Here is a 17,168-nt window from a genome sequence, read left to right as displayed (position 1 = left end):
GGCTAGAGAGATGCAGACACCCGGGGACCGCGCCGGCGGCAGGGCGTCGGGCCGCGGTGGGCAGAGCCAGGAGGGCAGAGCGGGAAGAAGAGCAGGGGACACAGAGACGGGGAGATGGGGCAGAGTCGGAGGAAGGGCCCCAGCTGGGGGGTGTCGGACACGGAGAGGCAGAGAGGAGGGAAAAACAGAGGCAAGGAGGCAGCCAGAGAGAGATGGAGAGAGATGTACAGAAACGCAGATGTGAAGGGGAAGGCGAGAGAAGGCGAGAGGGAGAGACACAGGCGAGGGGAAGAGACAGGGAGGTGGGGGAGAACAGAGAGACAGGGACAGGGAGGGAACGCTGGGGAGGTGAGTGAGGCACCCGGGCTAGAAGGACAGACAGGAGGACGGAGGGTCAGAGAGAAAAGTGGGAGAGAGATGGAGAGGGTTGGGGGCAGGAAGAACAGACGGGCGGAGGGAGAGAGAAAGAGAGATGCACAGAGAGTGAGCCATGGGGGGCCCTCAAGAGAACAGTGGGGTACATACAGGTGCCAGGCACAAGCTGGGGAACATGGGCGACAAGCAGAGCAAGGGAGAGAATTTGGGAGTAGCTGAACCAAGACTCAAACCTGCTTCCCCAGGCCTCCAAGCCTCCCTGTTCCCACTAGCATCAGGGGAATCCATATCCACCCACAGCCCACGGCGCACTGTCTCAGAGCATCTTGGTCCCACACCTCCATTTAGGATCCTCAATGCTCCTACAGAGAAACTTCCAGAACCCCCTCCCTCAGGTCCCTGTGTATTTTTTTTTAGACCCCTGACCATTCTCTATGCCCATCATAGGGTCTCCTTCATCTTCATGTGGGCCTCCCTATAATTATACATCCCCTCTCCTCTATGGGTCTGTGTTCAGATAGATCTCCACATAATCCAGGACTCCCCTGTGTGAGGTACCCAAAGGTGTTAGGCACCCTTTTAATCTCCAAGTCCCCTTTAAAGTGGACCCAGGGTGCCTGGGTGGCTCAGTCATTAAGCGTCTGCCTTCGGCTCAGGTCATGGTCCCAGGGTCCTGGGATCGAGCCCCGCATCGGGCTCCCTGCTCCGTGGGAAGCCTGCTTCTCCCTCTCCCACTCCCCCTGCTTGTGTTCCTGCTCTCGCTGTGTCTCTCTCTGTCAGATACATAAATAAAATCTTAAAAAAAAAAAATAAAGTGGACCCAAGAGCTTCTAGTCTCCTAGTCAACCACCTTCATTCCATAAACCTTTATTGAGTGCCACAACTGAGCTGGCAATGTCCAAGTCATGAGGGGACAGCAGTGAACCAAATCAACAGAGATCCCTGCGCTGTGGAGCTCTCCTGGCACTGGATGAGGTGGGTGATAAGCAAGATAAGCAAAATATACGGTATGTTTGACAGTCGAGGCCAGTGCTAAAGAGCAGATTAAAGCAGGGCGCCTGGGTGGCTCAGTCGTTAGGCGTCTGCCTTCGGCTCAGGTCATGGTCCCAGGGTCCTGGGATTGAGCCCCACGTCAGGCTCCCCGCTCAGCGGGAAGCCTGCTTCTCCCTCTCCCACTCCCTCTGCTTGTGTTCCCTCTCTCGCTGTGTCTCTCTCTGTCAAATAAATAAATAAAATCTTAAATAAAAAAAAAGCAAATTAAAGCAGGGAGGGAGAGAGGAATTATTGGTTGGGTGGAGTGTGATTTTTGATACGATGCCAAGAAGGACTTCTCCAGTGAGGGGACATTGAAGGAAAATGAGGGTCAGGGCTGTGTGGACAAAGTACCTTCCATGCAGGGGACAGCAAGTGCAAAGGCCCTGTGGTGGGAGGGCGCCTGGTGTATTGTGGGACCACTGAAGGGCCTGTATGGCCGGAGGGGAGCAAGGGAGGAGGAGAGAGAGAAAATGAAGTGAAGAGGCAGATCATATAGGGCCTTAGAAGCAGGGTAATGAGAGGCCTGGTGTTCTGTAATTATTAATGGGGTCTGTTTGCACTCTGAAGTATCTTGCTATACATGGAAAGTTGTACGCTCACTCTACTTACAAGGTCATTGTAAGGACTATGGCTTTTATAGGATACCTGGGGAGTTTTCATATGGACCACCGTTATGTCGTACATACATTAACATATATAATGTTACGTACAATTACACGTGACTCACACACATATGACATGGTATTATGCATGGTACCATGTGGTAAATAACCTAAAAGGACTTGTATGTAGGTGTATGTAAGTATAGTAGGCTGAATTACAGTCCCCAGAGATGCCCACATCCTGATACCCAGAACCGGTGCATATATCACCTTATATGGCAAAAGGAACTTTGCAGATATGATTGAATTGAAGATCATGAGATGGGGAAGAGGATCCAGGTTATCTGGGTGGGCCCTAAATGTAATCACAAGGGCCCTTCTGAGGGGGAGGCCAGAGAGTCAGAGCAGGAGATGGGATGACGATGGAAGCAGAAGCCAAAGTGATGCAGCCACAATCCGAGGAGCATGGGTGGCCTCTAGAAGCCAGAAGAGGCAGGAAGCAGATTCTCTCAGAGCTTCCAGAAGGAACACAGCCCTGCTCACATCACAGAAGAGCCCTTTTGGACTTCTGACCCCCAGAACTGTAAAATAATAAATCTGTGTTGTTTTAAGCCACCCAATTCTTCATAGTTTAAAGGCAGCAATAGAAAACTGATACAATAAAGGGGCGCCTGGGTGGCTCAGTCATTAGGCATCTGCCTTCAGCTCAGGTCATGATCCCAGGGTCCTGGGATCGAGCCCCGCATCGGGCTCCCTGCTCAGCGGGAAGCCTGCTTCTCCCTCTCCCACTCCCCCTGCTTGTGTTCCCTCTCTCGCTGTGTCTCTCTCTGTCAAATAAATAAATCAAATCTTAAAAAAAAAAAAAAAAAAGAAAGAAAACTAATACAATAGGGCACAGGGGGTGGGGGTGGGAGCCCAGACCCCTGTCGGAGAGCTATTCTGGTCAGTGCTACAAACACCGACCACCGTGCACAGCGGCTTTTACACTGTCGTCCTATTTCTGCCCCAAATATAACCCGCCACACCCCAGGCCCAGCAGTGGGATCCACCTGAGGGTGAGTACAATCTTCTCCTGGCGGGGCAGGGCCTCTAATGAAGACTAGAACCCGGGTTTCTTTAAGCCCAGCTCAAGGCAAACACCTCTACAGACCAGGCCCATTCCCAGACCTGAACCCCAAATGCCGTGCACAGAGTCGGTAAGCCTCCCAGAGCACCTCGTCTGGGCATTTTGCTTCAGCTCCACCTTCAAGAATCCCCTCCCTTGGGCGCCTGGGTGGCTCAGTCGGTTGAGCGACTGCCTTTGTCTCCAGTCATGATCTTGGAGTCCTGGGACCGAATCCCGCATCGGGCTCCCTGCTCAGCGGGGAGTCTGCTTCTCCCTCTGACCCTCCCCCCTCTCATGTGCTCTCTCTCTCTCAAATAAATAAATAAATTAATTAATTAAAAAAAAATCCCCCTTGCACCAGGCAAGACTCAGGGAGGATTCCAAGAGGGAGGGAGAGCCTGGGTGGTAATAAGTGTCCTCAGAGGAGCTGCAGCGGGAACCAGGCAGCCCCCTTTGACGACTGGGGAAACTGAGGCCAAGAGAGGGGTGAGGTGGGCCAACGGTGCTTACATCAAATATGAGGGGTGAGAACCCAGAGCCCCAGTCAAAGATGGGCTAGGAGTCCAGTGGAGGGTAAAAGGCCAGAGGGTGAGGGACCCGCACGACCTGCAAGGAGGGGTGGGGCCTAACGGGGAGCGACCCGCTCACCAGCACGGGGCGGGGCTTAGGGGCGGGGCGGGGCGGGGTCCAGCTGGGAGAGGCCGAAAGGCCTAGAACAGGGGCGGAGCCTGAGGTAGCAGGGAGGGGCGGGGACATAGGTGTGGGCGTGGCCCAACCGAGGAGGAGCCAGGCTGCGGGGGCGGAGCGTGCGCCAAGGCGGGGGTGGAGCTTGCACGGAGGCCGAGGGGGCGGAGCTCATTAAGGGGCGGGATCCGGATCGGGGGGCGGAGCTTAGGCCTAGCGTGGGCGGGGCCGAGCGCTGTCTCCCACCAGGTTAAGGCTTCAGAGCCTCGCACGCGGCCTCCGCCTCAGGTACGGCCCAGGTTGGGAGGGTGCTTCGGTGACTTCCGGGCGAGACCTGCGCATTTCCGGTCAAGATGGCGGCGCCCACCAGAGTCAGGTGTGGGCGACTCTGTCTTTAGTAGCGGCGGCGACTCGAGGCCCGGGGAAGGTGAGACCCGGGGAAGTGAGGTCCTCCCCGCTTGGGCTCCCCCTCTTTGGAGAGGAAGGGGGGGATTTGTTGCTAAGACGTCCAAAAGGAGGGTTTGTTGCTATGGAGGCCGGGCAGTGGGGTTGCTAAGAGACGGGAACGCATTTAGTGGAGATGGGGGAGGGGGTTGCTGGTTGCTAGGTGGAGTGGGTGGGGCCTGTTGCGGGCGGGGGGAAGGAGAGGCTTTTGACTTTGGGGAAGGGTCCCGTTGGTATGGAGGAAGGAGCGGGGGCTGTGGTTAAGGTGGGTGCGGGCAGAGTGGTTTGGGGTCATGGGGGGGCTCGGAGCTCCCCTAAAACGTCACCTTCTCAGCAGACCCTCAGGAGTCGACCCGTCAGGACGCCAGAGGTACCTCAGCGGTGATCACCCCCTACCCCAAACACATCCTTCCCTTCACAAACAGCCCATGGCGGACCAAGGCTCGGGCGGCAGCCGCCTCCCCCTGGCGCTGCCCTCAGCCTCCCAGGGTTGCTCATCAGGGGGCGGCGGCTCGTCGGTGGGGAACTCGGGCCATCCTCCGCCCCCGAGAAACCTCCAAGGCCTGCTGCAGATGGCTATCACGGCGGGCTCCGAGGAACCAGACCCCCCTCCAGAACCCATGAGTGAGGAGGTAAAGATGGGGACCCAGCGCAGTGGGGGGAGGGGTGCCCTGGGCAGGGGCGGAGTCCAGGGGTGAAGGCAGAGCAGTAGGCTGTATTTGTGCTATATGGGTTATTGCAGACTGAAGGTCAGAGCTCACAAGTGTCTGGGAGGGCAGATTCCTGCACCCCAGCACCGCGCTGGGATGCACAGTAGCTTCGTGGTGAAAAGAAGGAGGGGAGGGTTCTCAGAGCCAGGCGGACCTGGTTTCAGCAATATCCAGCTGTATGACCGTGGGCATATCACTTCATCTTTATGAACAGCAAGGTCTTTTTGTTTGTTTTGTTTTTTTTTAAAGATTCTATTTATTTATTTGAGATAGAGCGTGCACAAGCGGTGGGGAAGGGCAGAGGAAGAGGGAGAAGCAAACACCCCGCTGAGCAGAGAGCCCAAGGTGGGTCTCCATCCCAGGACCCTGGGATCATGACCTGAGCCAAAGGCAGACGCTTAACTGACTGAGCCACCCAGGCGCCCCTGAGCAAGGTCTTTATTTGCAAGCTGGTGGTGATAATAAGAGTAGTAGTGGTACTTCATAGCTTTTTTCTGAGGATCCAGACAGTGCCAGGTACAGAGGCAGCAGGCTGTTCTCATGAAGACTTAGGTGTGACTTCAGGCTTTGTGGATGGCTGACTGTGTGACCTTGGCATGTCACAACCTTTCTGGGCCTCAGTTTTCTCGTCTGTGAAGTGGGGATGACAGTAACACTCAGAGGGTTGTCTTGGAGATGAGTAGCAATATCGGTTATATGTGATGTTTAGTTGGCATTGGTGTTTCCGTTGTATAAAACATCGCGCTGACCCAGTGACATCCATGATGTCATTGAAGCTTTAGGGCAATAAGGTAGGAACAGGCACAGAAAGATTAACATCTTGCCCAAATTGTTCCGGGACTATGACTACAGAGCCTGCATATTTGCATTGACAGGCCTGGAGAAAAAATAAAATTCAGTGGCCAGCTCTCAACTGTCATCTTACTTGACCTAATAGGCAGCATTTGATTACTGGCCACCTCCTTGATTTCTTTCTTCATTTGGTTTCTGGAACAACATAGTGTCCTGGTTTTCATCCTCACTCACTGGCTCTCCTTCCCGTTTCTTCTGTCGGCTCTTCCTCATTCCCCAGCCTCTGAATGATGGCACACACCAGGGCTCTTCTCATCCCTACCTGCGCTCACTTCCTTTGTGATCTCATATCATGTTGAGACTTTACGCTGACGACTCTCAAGTTTATATCTCTAGACCAGTGGTTCTGATTTGATTCCCCTCGGGACATTTGGCGACCCGTGGAGACATGTTGCGTTGTCCCACTCGGGGTCGGGGGGTGGGGTGGGCTACTGGCGTTTAGTGGGTAGAGACCAGGGATGCTGCTCAACATCCTACCGTGTGCAGGACAGCGGCATCCCCTCCCCCCCACCCCTGAACTCTCCAGCTCAGTGTGTCAGTAGAGCCAGGGTTGAGAAAGCCAGGTCTAGGCTGGACCTCCTCCCTGAGCTTCAGGCAGCCTACTCAATATTTTACCCTGGGTGCGTCATAGATCCCTTGAACTTAACATGGTGGAAAATGAGCTCTAATCTCTACTCCTCTTGCTCCACACCTGCTTCTCGTACCGTTTTCCCCATCTCCTCGTTGCTCTGGACAGACCTGGGAGTCCCTTCTCTCACACCCCATAGCCAGTCTCTCCGTAAATCTAGTCCCTAGAAAATTGTCAGTGGGAAAGACACTCAGTAGGCATCTGTTGATTGAAGGAACAGGGAGTTCTCAGATGTTGGCTGTTATAAGTAACAAGTGTTATTCATGAATTCGTTCCTGATGGAGGTTTGCTTCTTTCCCCCACCCTCCTGCCCTGTGTTATACGCCAGAGGCGGCAGTGGCTGCAGGAGGCTATGTCAGCTGCCTTCCGGGGCCAGCAGGAGGAAGTGGAGCAGATGAAGAACTGCCTTCGAGTACTGTCCCAGCCTACACCCTCCTTGGCTGCTGAGGCTGACCTGGCCGCTGACCAGCAGGAGCGCGAGGGGGCCCTGGAGCTGCTGGCCGACCTGTGTGAAAACATGGACAATGCTGCAGGTACACCCGGGCCCATCCGCGGCTGCCCCTTGGTCTCCCTCTGTCTCTTTCCTCCACCTTAGCCCCACATCCTGCTGTGGCTCAGCTCTTGTCCTTTCTCTCGGGGACCACACCATCAGCCTCTTCCCCACCCTTCCACCTCCAGCCTCTACCTCTAGTCTGGCTCCAACTGAGGCCCCAGCTAAGACTGCCCTGTCTTCCTGCTTGGTCCTCTTGCCATCGGGAGGGGACTTTCTCTCACCCCACCCACCTGATAGCAGGTCTACCTCCCTGATGTTCTCCAAAACTGGTCATTTCTCCCTAGTCTCTTGGCAGTGCACTGTCACTCCCTAGAATATGAGTGAGGAGGTGCTTCTGGGCGGCATGGTCAGAGAAGGCCTCCCCAAGGCGTGCCATTTGATCGGAGACCTGAAGCGAGTGAGCGGGTTATGAGATCAGCTCTGGATCTCATTTTAAGAAGGCATTCCAGGCAGAGGGAATGGCCAGTGCAAAGGCCCTGAGGTGGGAACCTGCCTTGTATGTGCGGGAATAGCGGTAAGGCCAGCAGGGCAGAGTGCACTGAGTGAGAGGCTGGGGGTAGGAGGTGACGCTGGGTGTGCAGGGCCTTGCAGGTTGAAGCAGGCGCTGTGGGTTTTGTTCTAAATGCCGAAGAGCTGATAGGAGGACGGCATTCCTCTTTCTCTTGGAGCGACGTGACATAGCCATTGAGGGTGTAGATGTGTCTTCTCTAGATGTTTCATGTAAGTGGAATCATAGAATATGCGAGCTCTTGCGACTGGCTTCCCTGAGTTTGATGTTTTCGAGGTTCTCCCACGTTGTAGCCTGTATCGGAGCCTTATTCCTTCAAATGGCGGCTGATACCCCACATGTCGTTTATCCGTTCTCTGTTGATGGGCATTTGGGTCCTTTCCCCCTTTGGTTATTGAGAATAATGCTGCTGTGAGCCTTGGTTCCCACTTTCCAGGGTTTGGGATATTTACGTAGCAGTGGACCTATGATAACCCTGCGTCTGACTTTTTGAGGAACTGCCGAGCTCACCAGTACCACTTTATTCATAAGAACAGGTGGTGGGCCGTAGTTTGCCAAGCCCTGGTCTAGGGGATGTTCTGATTGTCACAAAGATTGGGGGTCAGTACTAGCATCTAGTGGGCTGGAGTCTGGAACCCTAACCCCCCCAAATGCTGGCATTTTTGAGACATGCTGGCCTTGTATTTTTTTAAAGATTTTATTTATTTATTCATAAGAGACAGAGAGAGAGAGAGAGAGGCAGAGGGAGAAGCAGGCTCCCCGTTGAGCAGGGAGCCCGATGCGGGACTCGATCCCAGGATCCTGGGATCATGACCTGAGCCAAAGGCAGACGCTTAACCATCTGAGCCACCCAGGTGCCCAAGACATACTGGCCTTGGAGGGACCCCTGGTTGGGCGCTTGATGGAGCCTGCACTTGAGGCAGGCTCCCCCCGGTAGCCAGCCTGCCCCTCCAGCCTCACCTGCTGTGTTCGGGTATGAGGGCTGCCATAGCCTCAGGGGCTGAAACAGAAATGTATTTTCTCAGGGCTCTGGAGGCTGGAAGTCTGAGATCCAGGTGTGGGCGGGGCTGGTTTTCTCCTGGGCTTGGTCTCCTTGGTTTGCAGACAGCTGCCTTCTCCCTCTGTCCTCATGTGGTTTTCCCCGTGTGCCTCTCTGTGTCCTGATGTCCTCTTAGAAGGACACCAGTCTTACCACCAGGATTAGGACTTACCCCGAGGACCTCACTTTACCTGGATGATCTGTTCTTTTTTTTTTTTAAGATTTTATTTATTTATTTGACAGAGAGAGACACAGCGAGAGAGGGAACTCAAGCAGGGGGAGTGGGAGAGGGAGAAGCAGATTTCCCGCAGAGCAGGGATCCTGATGCGGGGCTCGATCCCAGGACCCTGGGATCATGACCTGACCCGAAGGCAGACGCTCAACGACTGAGCCACCCAGGCACCCCTACCTGGGTGATCTCTTAAAAGGCCCTGTCTCCAACTAGTCACATCCTGAGGCACTTGAGGGGTTGGGCCTTCAACATGCGAATTTGGGGGGGGGTGCACAGCTCAGCCCATACCAGCTGGACTCTCATGTCCCCTCTCTCTGGCACAGACTTCTGCCAACTGTCAGGCATGCACCTGCTGGTGGGCCGGTACCTGGAGGCGGGGCCCGCAGGGCTGCGGTGGCGGGCGGCGCAGCTCATCGGCACATGCAGCCAGAATGTGGCGGCCATCCAGGAGCAGGTGCTGGGCCTGGGCGCCCTGCGCAAGTTGCTGCGGCTGCTTGACCGGGACGCCTGCGACTTGGTGCGCGTGAAGGCTCTCTTCGCCATCTCCTGTGAGTGTCTGGGGCAGCCGGGGAGGGGCGGATGGAGAGGGGCCGTGTTGGTTCATTTATTCCCATTGCCAGTGAAGACTCTGTGCTGGGTGTCGGGGACGGGGTGGTGAGCTGGCCAACCCCTCGCTAGTCGGACAGCCAGATCCTGATGATGCAGGAGCACCGCCCAGCTTCAGTGCTGCACGCACATCAGGGTCCTCGGCTTCTGCACTTTCAATGTTCCTCGTGGTGAGGAGGGGGCCGGCCTGTGCATGGTGGGGTGTTGAGCGGCACCCCGGCCCCCACCCATTAGAGATACCAGTGGCTCCCACTCATGCTGCCTCCTGGGGGTCAGATGCCGGGATGGGGATGATGCCAGCGCCTGTGGGGCACTCTCTCTATGCCAGGCCCCACGCCAAGCCCTGTGCGAGTGTGTTAACTTGGTTAGTCCACACACACAGACTCTGAGGTAGAGAGACCGGATCTACATGGAGGAGGGACCAGGCCAGGTCGCCTAGGCGAGAGCCCGGGGCACCCTGCAAGGTCTTGCAGATGTGGGGTTTGAGCCCAGGCAATGTTCTTAACCATGTGCTGGTCCCCTGTCAGTGTGTGTGCCGTCCTGGGGGCCCCCACTGGACTGTTTCCTCCTCCTTAAATCAGCTTTTTGGAGATAGAATTCACAGGCTATGCTGTCCATCCTTTTCAAGTTCAGCGCATTCACTGGCTTGTGCAGTGGCGATGATCACTGTCTAACTCCAGAACATTTCCATCACTCCCAGAAGAAGCCACATTCCTGTTAGCAGTCCCTCCTCACCCCCTCCCTCCAGCCCCTGGCAGCCAGCAGCCTGCTTCTTGTCTCCATGGATTTGCCTGCCCTGGACATGTCCACCATGTGGCCTTTTGTGTCTGGCTTCTTTCACTGAGCATCATGTTCTCCGGGTTCATCTGCATTTATAGCCTGTACTGACGCCTCATGCCTTTTTATGGCTGAATAATAGGTCATTTATGAAGGGGCCATGTTTTGTTTACCCGTTCATCAGTTGTTCAGTGGGACATCAGGCAGTGTCTGCCTCTGGCTGTGTGAATAGTGCTGCCGTGAACCACGTGGACAAGGTTCTGTGTGGTCGTGTGTTTTCCTTTCTCCTGGGTGTGCACGTCTGGGGTCGGAGTTCCTGGGCAATACGGCAGCCCCATGGTTCTCTGTTTGAAGTTGGAGGAGAACCCGTTTCTTCCACTCCCAACATTTGTGACACTGAATGTGTGTGTGGGGCTTACAGACGACCAGTTTTCCAACTCTCTGGATGCCTGCCGGGTGATCTACAGTCCCATTCTCTTCCATTCTGATGCTGACTCCCTGGGGTTGGCACATCTCCACAGGTTAAGGGCTCAGTTCTACGAGATGGCCCCTGTTTCAGACACCCGTCGAAAGTTTGGGCCCTCTGGGGGCGTCTGGCTGGCTGAGTCCGTACACCGCGCAACTCTTGATCTCGGGGTCATGAGTTCGAGGCCCACGTTGGGTGTAGAGTTTAACTTAAAAAAAAAAAAGAAAGTTTGGGCTTCCTGTGCTTCCTAGTTACTGGCTGTATATTAGGCGTTCCCATGATCCCCTCCTCAGGTTCGATAGTTTGCTAGAATAGCTCACAGAACTCAGGGAAGTACCTGTGTTTAGTGGCCATTACAAAGGATACAGATGAGCAGCCAGATGAAGAGGTGCACAGGGCGAGGTCTAGAAGGGTCCTGAGCGCAGGAGCTTCTGTGCTTGAGGAGTTGGGTGCGCCATCGTCCTGGCACACCCATGTGTCACTAACCCAGAAGCTCTCTGAAGCCCACCGTTCGGGGATTTTTATGGAGGCTTTCTCATGGAGGCATGATGGATCGTTAAGTCCACCCCTGTCCTTCTTCTCTCTCTGGAGGTTGGGAGATGGGGCTGGAAGTTCCAAGCTTCCAATCATGGCTTGGTATTTCTGTAAGGAAACCCCATCCAGGAGCCCACCCAGAGTCCCCTCACTGGAAGAAAAGATGCTCCCATCACCCAGGAAGTCCAACGGGTTTTAAGAGCTTGGTGTCAGGAATGGAGGCAGAGACAAAATACGTATTTGTCGTGTCATGCTGGCCCTGGTAAAAGAACAGGGAGGCTGCAAAGGAATTCTGGCAAGAGTGAGGGAAAGAGTCCTGGAATGGGTGGCATCTGGAAAGTCCTGTCCAAAACTGGAGAGACAGGTGGACACACAGACCTCGGGTAGAGGTCGGCCATAAAGGGTAGACAGAGAGACTCAGTTCCCCAGAGGTACCAAGAGCCAGAGTGGGATGCGGGAGGGATGGGGCAGAGTTTTCTTCCAAAAGCTGACATTAATTATATCTCAATAAAAAAAATACTTAAAAGTTAATGCTTATGAAGCACAGGCCTGTCGAAGTTGATAGTGAGTTTGGTGAAGGTGGTGATGATTCTGGTGAGGGTGGTGACGGTGACTTCGAGGCCCCTCCCTCTCTCTCGCCTCCCCCCCAGGCCTGGTCCGGGAGCAGGAGGCTGGGCTGCTGCAGTTCCTTCGCCTGGATGGCTTCTCCGTCTTAATGCGGGCCATGCAGCAGCAGGTGCAAAAGCTCAAGGTCAAGTCAGCATTCCTGCTGCAGAACCTGCTGGTGGGCCACCCCGAACACAAAGGTGGGGCGGCCAGGGCAGGGGGCCCAGGGACGATCCCCAAGGGAGGGTGGGGAGGAGGGGAATGCCTGGGGGAGGGGTGTGGACTGCCCCTCTGACCCCCAAGACCCTTCCCCCAGGGACCCTGTGCTCCATGGGGATGGTCCAGCAGCTGGTGGCCCTGATCCGGACAGAACACAGCCCCTTCCATGAGCATGTGCTTGGAGCCCTGTGCAGGTATGCTGGGGCCTCCGAGAGGACGAGGCCCTGGGGCAGGTGGCCCTACCTCTCGGCTGACACCCCTGGGCTCCAGCCCACCAGCCTCCTTCCCTCTAGGATTCAGGACTTTGGGCCTTTCCCTCGGAGGGGGCAGGAATCATTGTGCTGGAGCTCCCTGAGCATTCGTTTATTCACGTGTCAGGGGCTGACCCAGCAGCCTGGAAGGAGGGGGAGAGTCTCTCTGACCCGCACACAGGACCAGCAGATTAGCATCCAGAAAAGATGACAGAATGGAGCAGCTGCTCGAGCAGGTGGCAGCTCCAGCGTGCAGAGTGGGCTCCAGGCCAGGCTCTGTGCTAGGCGCCTTGTTTTGTACAAGTCTCCTCGTAGGCCCTTGGAGGGTGGGGACCGCGTGAGGCCTGTATTGCAGATGGGGAAACTGAAGCCCAGTGTGGGGAGCCGTCTTGCCTGGGCTCCTGGGAGAGCAGTGGCCAGGGTGGGGTGCAGCCCCGTGCAGAGGGAGGTCCCAAGGACTGCTCTCCTGTCCCCGCAGCCTGGTGACAGACTTCCCCCAGGGCGTGCGGGAGTGCCGGGAGCCTGAGCTGGGCCTGGAGGAGCTCCTCCGTCATCGCTGCCGGCTGCTGCAGCAGCACGAGGAGTACCAGGTAGGCCGGCGGGGCCCGTGCGCCCTGTGCGTCAGGCGTCTGTCTCCCCGCCTCTTGGCTCACGTGTTCTCCCGCCATTGGTTCAGCAGGTGCTTCTTGCCCCCTCCCGCGTGCCTCGTGCCATGCCAGCGCCACAGGCCGGCAGGAGAACGAGCTTGGCGTGTTTTAAGGGGTTAACAAAGTCATTTATTTATTATTCACATTTTATAAGTATTTACCTCCTATCAGATATTCAATAATTATTTGATAAATCAATGATAAAAGGCAACCCGTTAAATATTTAATTAAAAATAATTAAGTAGATAACGAGTAACAGATAAACAACTCAGCTGTTTAATTAGATAATAAGTAACAAGTGATAAATAGCGCATTAGATATTTAGATAGATCAGTAACAAATAAGTGATAACTCAGATAATTAGATCATTAGTAATGCATACGTGATAAAGAGTGACTGATTGAATATTCATATAGTTTAGTTTACTAAACGATTAAGTGGGTTAGCTGGCTGATGATAAAGTACTGCCCAGATGTTGGTGCCCCCCCTCCCAGGACATCTGCTCTACTCAGTCCATTCCTCCGTGACACTGTCGAGTGTTTCCAGAGAGCTGCAGGGAGTGAGGAGTGAGGATGACCAGGAGAGGCACGTTGCCCACCCCCAGATGCTTGCCCCGACCCCATCGTAAGGACACATGGACATACGCGCCCATGGGGTTCTGGGGTGCTTGGGGCCCCAGCCTGGGGGTTTCAGCCGGGGAGCGTGTCCGTTGTTGCTTGCTGTATTGGCGCATCCGTTCCCTGAGCTACTGGCGTGCCAAAGCCTGGGCAGGACCCACCTGGTGAGGGAGGCCTCATGCGAACTGACCAACACTCCTTTTGTTTTGTTTTTTTTCTTTCAAAAAAACTTTCACAACTTTCTTAGGGGTATAATTGTCGTATAATAAACTCCACTTACTGGAAGTGTGCCATGTGAGAAGTTTAGACACGGGGACACATCTGTGGAAACCCCATCTTTCCATCCCTCCATTGGTCAGGGGCGGCTCACCCACGCGCCAAGCCCTGAGCTGAGCGCCGGGGATTTGGTGAGGAGCAAAAAGATCCATCCTTGGTTCTCACGGGGCCCGGGGGGTGACAGAGAAACGTGTAGACGAACACACAGAAGGACGTATTTACAAATACACACCTAGTGTGTGTGTATACGTGCATGTAGGATACAGGCAGTATTTCCATCTGTGTAATTTAACATTCCGTTCTGCATAGTGTGACAGCAGGAAGTTACGACTACGGTGAAGGAGACAACCTATGAGGGGACAGAGAAGGCTGGGCAGTGGTCTTTTCCACACGGTGCTGTGTTTGTTTCCAACAGCTGCTCTAATTCTACCACAGACTGGGTGGCTTAGCAAGAAACGCATTGCCTCACAGTTCTGGGGACCGGGAGTCTGAAGTCAGGTTGTCGGCAGGGGCTGCTCCCTCTGAAGGCTCTAGGGGGAGAATCCTTCCTCTTCCAGCCGCTAGTAGTTGCTGGCAATCCTTGGCATTCCTTGGCTTATCGATCCACCACTCCGGTCTCTTCACATGGCCTTCTTTCCTATGTGTCTGTGTCTTGGAAATCTTTCCAGATACTTAAATAGAGGTCTGCTTTAAGTTTTTTCTTTTTTAAATTTTTTATTTATTTGAGAGAGAAAGCATGAGCGGGGGAAGGGGGAGGAGCCAAAGGAGAGGGGGAAGCAGACTCCCTGCTGGGCAGGGAGCCAGACACGGGGCTTGATCCCAGGACCTCAGGATCATGACCTGAGCTGAAGGCAGACGCTTAACCCACTGAGCCACCCAGGCACCCTGAGGTCTGCTTGAATTTTAGCATAATTGAATAATGCAGTTGGCATGGTATTCTGTAAGGTGACTCTGTTCATGACGTAGTCCTCTTTTGTATTTTTGTAGGTAAATTTAAGAATTAAATTTCAGGAATGCTTTCTCGTGAAAAGGTCCTGTGGTCATGTGGTTCAAAATTCAAGATGCATAGGAGGGTAAACAGTGATTAGTCTCCCTGCTGCCCCCGTCCCTAACCACCCAGTACCTCCCCCAGTTCCGTGCGTGGCCTCCCCAAGATAGTCTGGGCACACAGGCAAATGTGCGTATAAATTCTTCTCTTCTTCCTCTCTCCCTTTTGTGCAAAATCTGCCTGTCCTGACCACTTTTCTGCTCCTTGCCTCGTTCCCTTTCATGACATCTCAGGAAGGGGTACAGAAGGAGCGTGTTTTGTGTTGGCCATCATGGCTTTTTCCTGTTTCCTTTTATAGCTGCAAGGTAGGTCGCTTCTTTCTTGTCATGACCCCTCTTAATGGACACTCTGGTTGCTGCTACCAGCTCTGCTAAAAGAATAACCCTTTACCTATGTTTCTTTATACGTGTGAGTATGTCTATAGAGCAATTTCCAGAAAGGGAAAAGCTGGGTAGGTTAAAGGTGAACTTACAGAGTTAAGGGCCCTTTTTGCTAGGTATTGCCAAGTTGCTCTTTATAAAGGTTGAACCAGTTGTCACTCCAACCATGAGAATGCCCAAGGGGACCTAAAGCCATTGGACTTTTTTTTTTTTTTTTCCTCAAGCTGATTGGTGAAAAGTAGTATTCTGGTCCGGTTTACATTTGCGTTTCTTCCATGAGTAAAGTTGGGACAGCTTTCCTTTCTTGTGAACTGTTCATTCATATCTTGTGCCCATTTATCTACTGGGTGGTGGTTTTTGCAGTTGATTTATTAAAGCTGTTGAACTATTAAATATGTTAGCCTTTTCTAACAAGTTGCACATTTTCCACCCCAAACTGTTTTTCTTTAATTTTTGTTTCTGGCATCTTTTTGCCATGCAGATAACCTTTTACGTTCATGCGGTCCAACCTGTGAGTGCTCCTTTCTTGGTTTCTGGGGTTTGTACCTATGGAAGGGGTTTTGATTTTAAGTGGGGATTAGCAGGGGTCGGTCATACCCGGTAGGTAGAGCCCAAGGGGGCTGAGGTGAGGACAGACCAGTGGGGTGAGACGGCCACTGGGAGACCCCCGTTCTAGTTCGGTAATCCAGGCACAGGTGAGAAGAGAAAGTGAGCCATGGGCCGCAGCTGAAGTCAGAGAACCCTGGGAAGCTGCTGGGGCAGGCGGTGAGGAGGGAAGAGAAGCCATCTCTGGGTGCAGAGCATGCTGGAGGCAGGAGCCCGCTGCGCACTCAGGGCTCCCACTCTTGTTCCCTCAATCCAGGAGGAGCTGGAGTTCTGCGAAAAGCTGCTACAGACCTGTTTCTCCAGCCCGACGGATGACAGCATGGATCGGTGAAAGCTGGTGGCTTGTCACCCCCTCTCCGTGGGAAGCCCAGGCGTGCTGCCTCCCAAGGGAGAGCAGGGCCTTGGTGGTGCGCGGCCAGGGCGTGCCAGCCCGTCTCTGCTCAGCCCCTGCCGGGGGCGCTGACGAAGGCGCCGGCTCCCTGGATCCCACCCCTCGCGCTCTCGCTGCGTTCCCCCTTCTGTGTCCACACTGCTCTTCCAGTAAAGGTGTTTCTCCTTCGACTCCTTCGCTGCGGCCTTCATCGCCTCTCCCGGAGGGTGCCTGGGTGGGAGGGGCACAGCCTTAGGGGACCTAGGCGCCGCGGAGGAGAGGGCAGCGGGCGGAGCCGGGCATAACCGTGCTGCTCTCTACAAGCCAGAGCCCTCGGGTCTCATCTTCTCAGCCTCTCTGGACAGGGAGGGTGAGGGACACCCGTCCGTTTGGGCTCACCTGTTGTCTCCGGCTGCTCCGTCTGAAGAACGCAGGCTGCCTGCCCTGGGGCGGAAGCCATGTCGTTTCCCAGCGCCCCGGGCAGAGGCCACCGCGGGGGCTTCCGGGGCGCTGGTGCTGGGAGAGGGCGGGAGCCGGCGCCCTGAGCGTGGGCCTTGTTCCCGCTCTAAAGCGCTGAGCCGTCTCCAGCCTTCTCCGAGTTTGGGGCGTTGAGGCAGGCCTCCTTTCATTTCATAAATTCCTTGTCAGTTTAGCGAAAGGAGGTTTTATCATTTGCAACCCAGGCTCCTGGCCAGTGCCGTTTTTCACACGAGGAATCCGAGCCCGGGGTGCTTGAACCGTGGGCAGAAGTTCACAAAGCCAGGTTTCAGACAAAGCTGTGCTCCTCCTCCCCTATTCTGGTTTCCTAGCTCCATTTGATGTAGACGAATTCCTCTCATGTGGAATTTACTCGTACTCCTGGGATTTGGGAGGGACAGATTATTTTCACCCTTCTCCCCAAATTCAGGATAAAGCGAAAGGTAGCTACAGGATCCGAGAATTGGAGATCAAGTATCACCTTTATTACTATTAGCAGCGATCAGAGGAAGTGGCTTTAG

At 54.5% G+C, this 17,168-nt stretch overlaps 1 protein-coding gene across 6 annotated transcripts; it reads left to right on the top strand.

The window, feature by feature from the left end:
• Positions 1-4,067: 4,067 nt before the first annotated feature.
• HSPBP1 (HSPA (Hsp70) binding protein 1) lies at positions 4,068-16,361 on the top strand. 6 transcript variants are annotated; one of them, XR_012377069.1, is made up of 9 exons: positions 4,093-4,228; positions 4,583-4,877; positions 6,764-6,968; positions 9,091-9,315; positions 11,801-11,956; positions 12,073-12,169; positions 12,705-12,816; positions 14,798-14,943; positions 16,057-16,361. XR_012377069.1 is itself a non-coding variant. In XM_073889307.1 (8 exons), exons 2-8 carry the CDS (start codon positions 4,674-4,676, stop codon positions 16,129-16,131), a joined length of 1,074 nt encoding a protein of 357 aa, XP_073745408.1. In that variant the 5' UTR covers positions 4,068-4,089; positions 4,583-4,673; the 3' UTR covers positions 16,132-16,361. The 6 variants fall into 6 exon arrangements, 5 of the variants coding, with proteins under 5 accessions (XP_073745408.1, XP_025704847.1, XP_025704848.1 ...); XM_073889307.1 differs by lacking the exons at positions 4,093-4,228; positions 14,798-14,943 and adding an exon at positions 4,068-4,089; XM_025849062.2 differs by lacking the exon at positions 14,798-14,943.
• Positions 16,362-17,168: the final 807 nt, after the last annotated feature.

Source organism: Callorhinus ursinus, unplaced genomic scaffold, assembly GCF_003265705.2.
Source record: "Callorhinus ursinus isolate GAN/ISIS: 27379988/994484 unplaced genomic scaffold, GSC_fseal_2.0 scaffold106, whole genome shotgun sequence".
Classification (NCBI taxonomy): Eukaryota; Metazoa; Chordata; class Mammalia; order Carnivora; family Otariidae; genus Callorhinus; species Callorhinus ursinus.
This window is presented reverse-complemented; position numbering and strand designations above follow the sequence as displayed.

Bases quoted from the DNA above. Each gene is read 5' to 3' on its own strand.
- HSPBP1 (XM_025849061.2), top strand. From the start codon at position 4,539: ATGGGGGGGCTCGGAGCTCCCCTAAAACGTCACCTTCTCAGCAGACCC. The intron at 4,878-6,763 runs GTAAAGATGGGG...GTTATACGCCAG, and splicing joins CAGAACCCATGAGTGAGGAG to AGGCGGCAGTGGCTGCAGGA. The intron at 11,957-12,072 runs GTGGGGCGGCCA...CCCTTCCCCCAG, and splicing joins GGGCCACCCCGAACACAAAG to GGACCCTGTGCTCCATGGGG.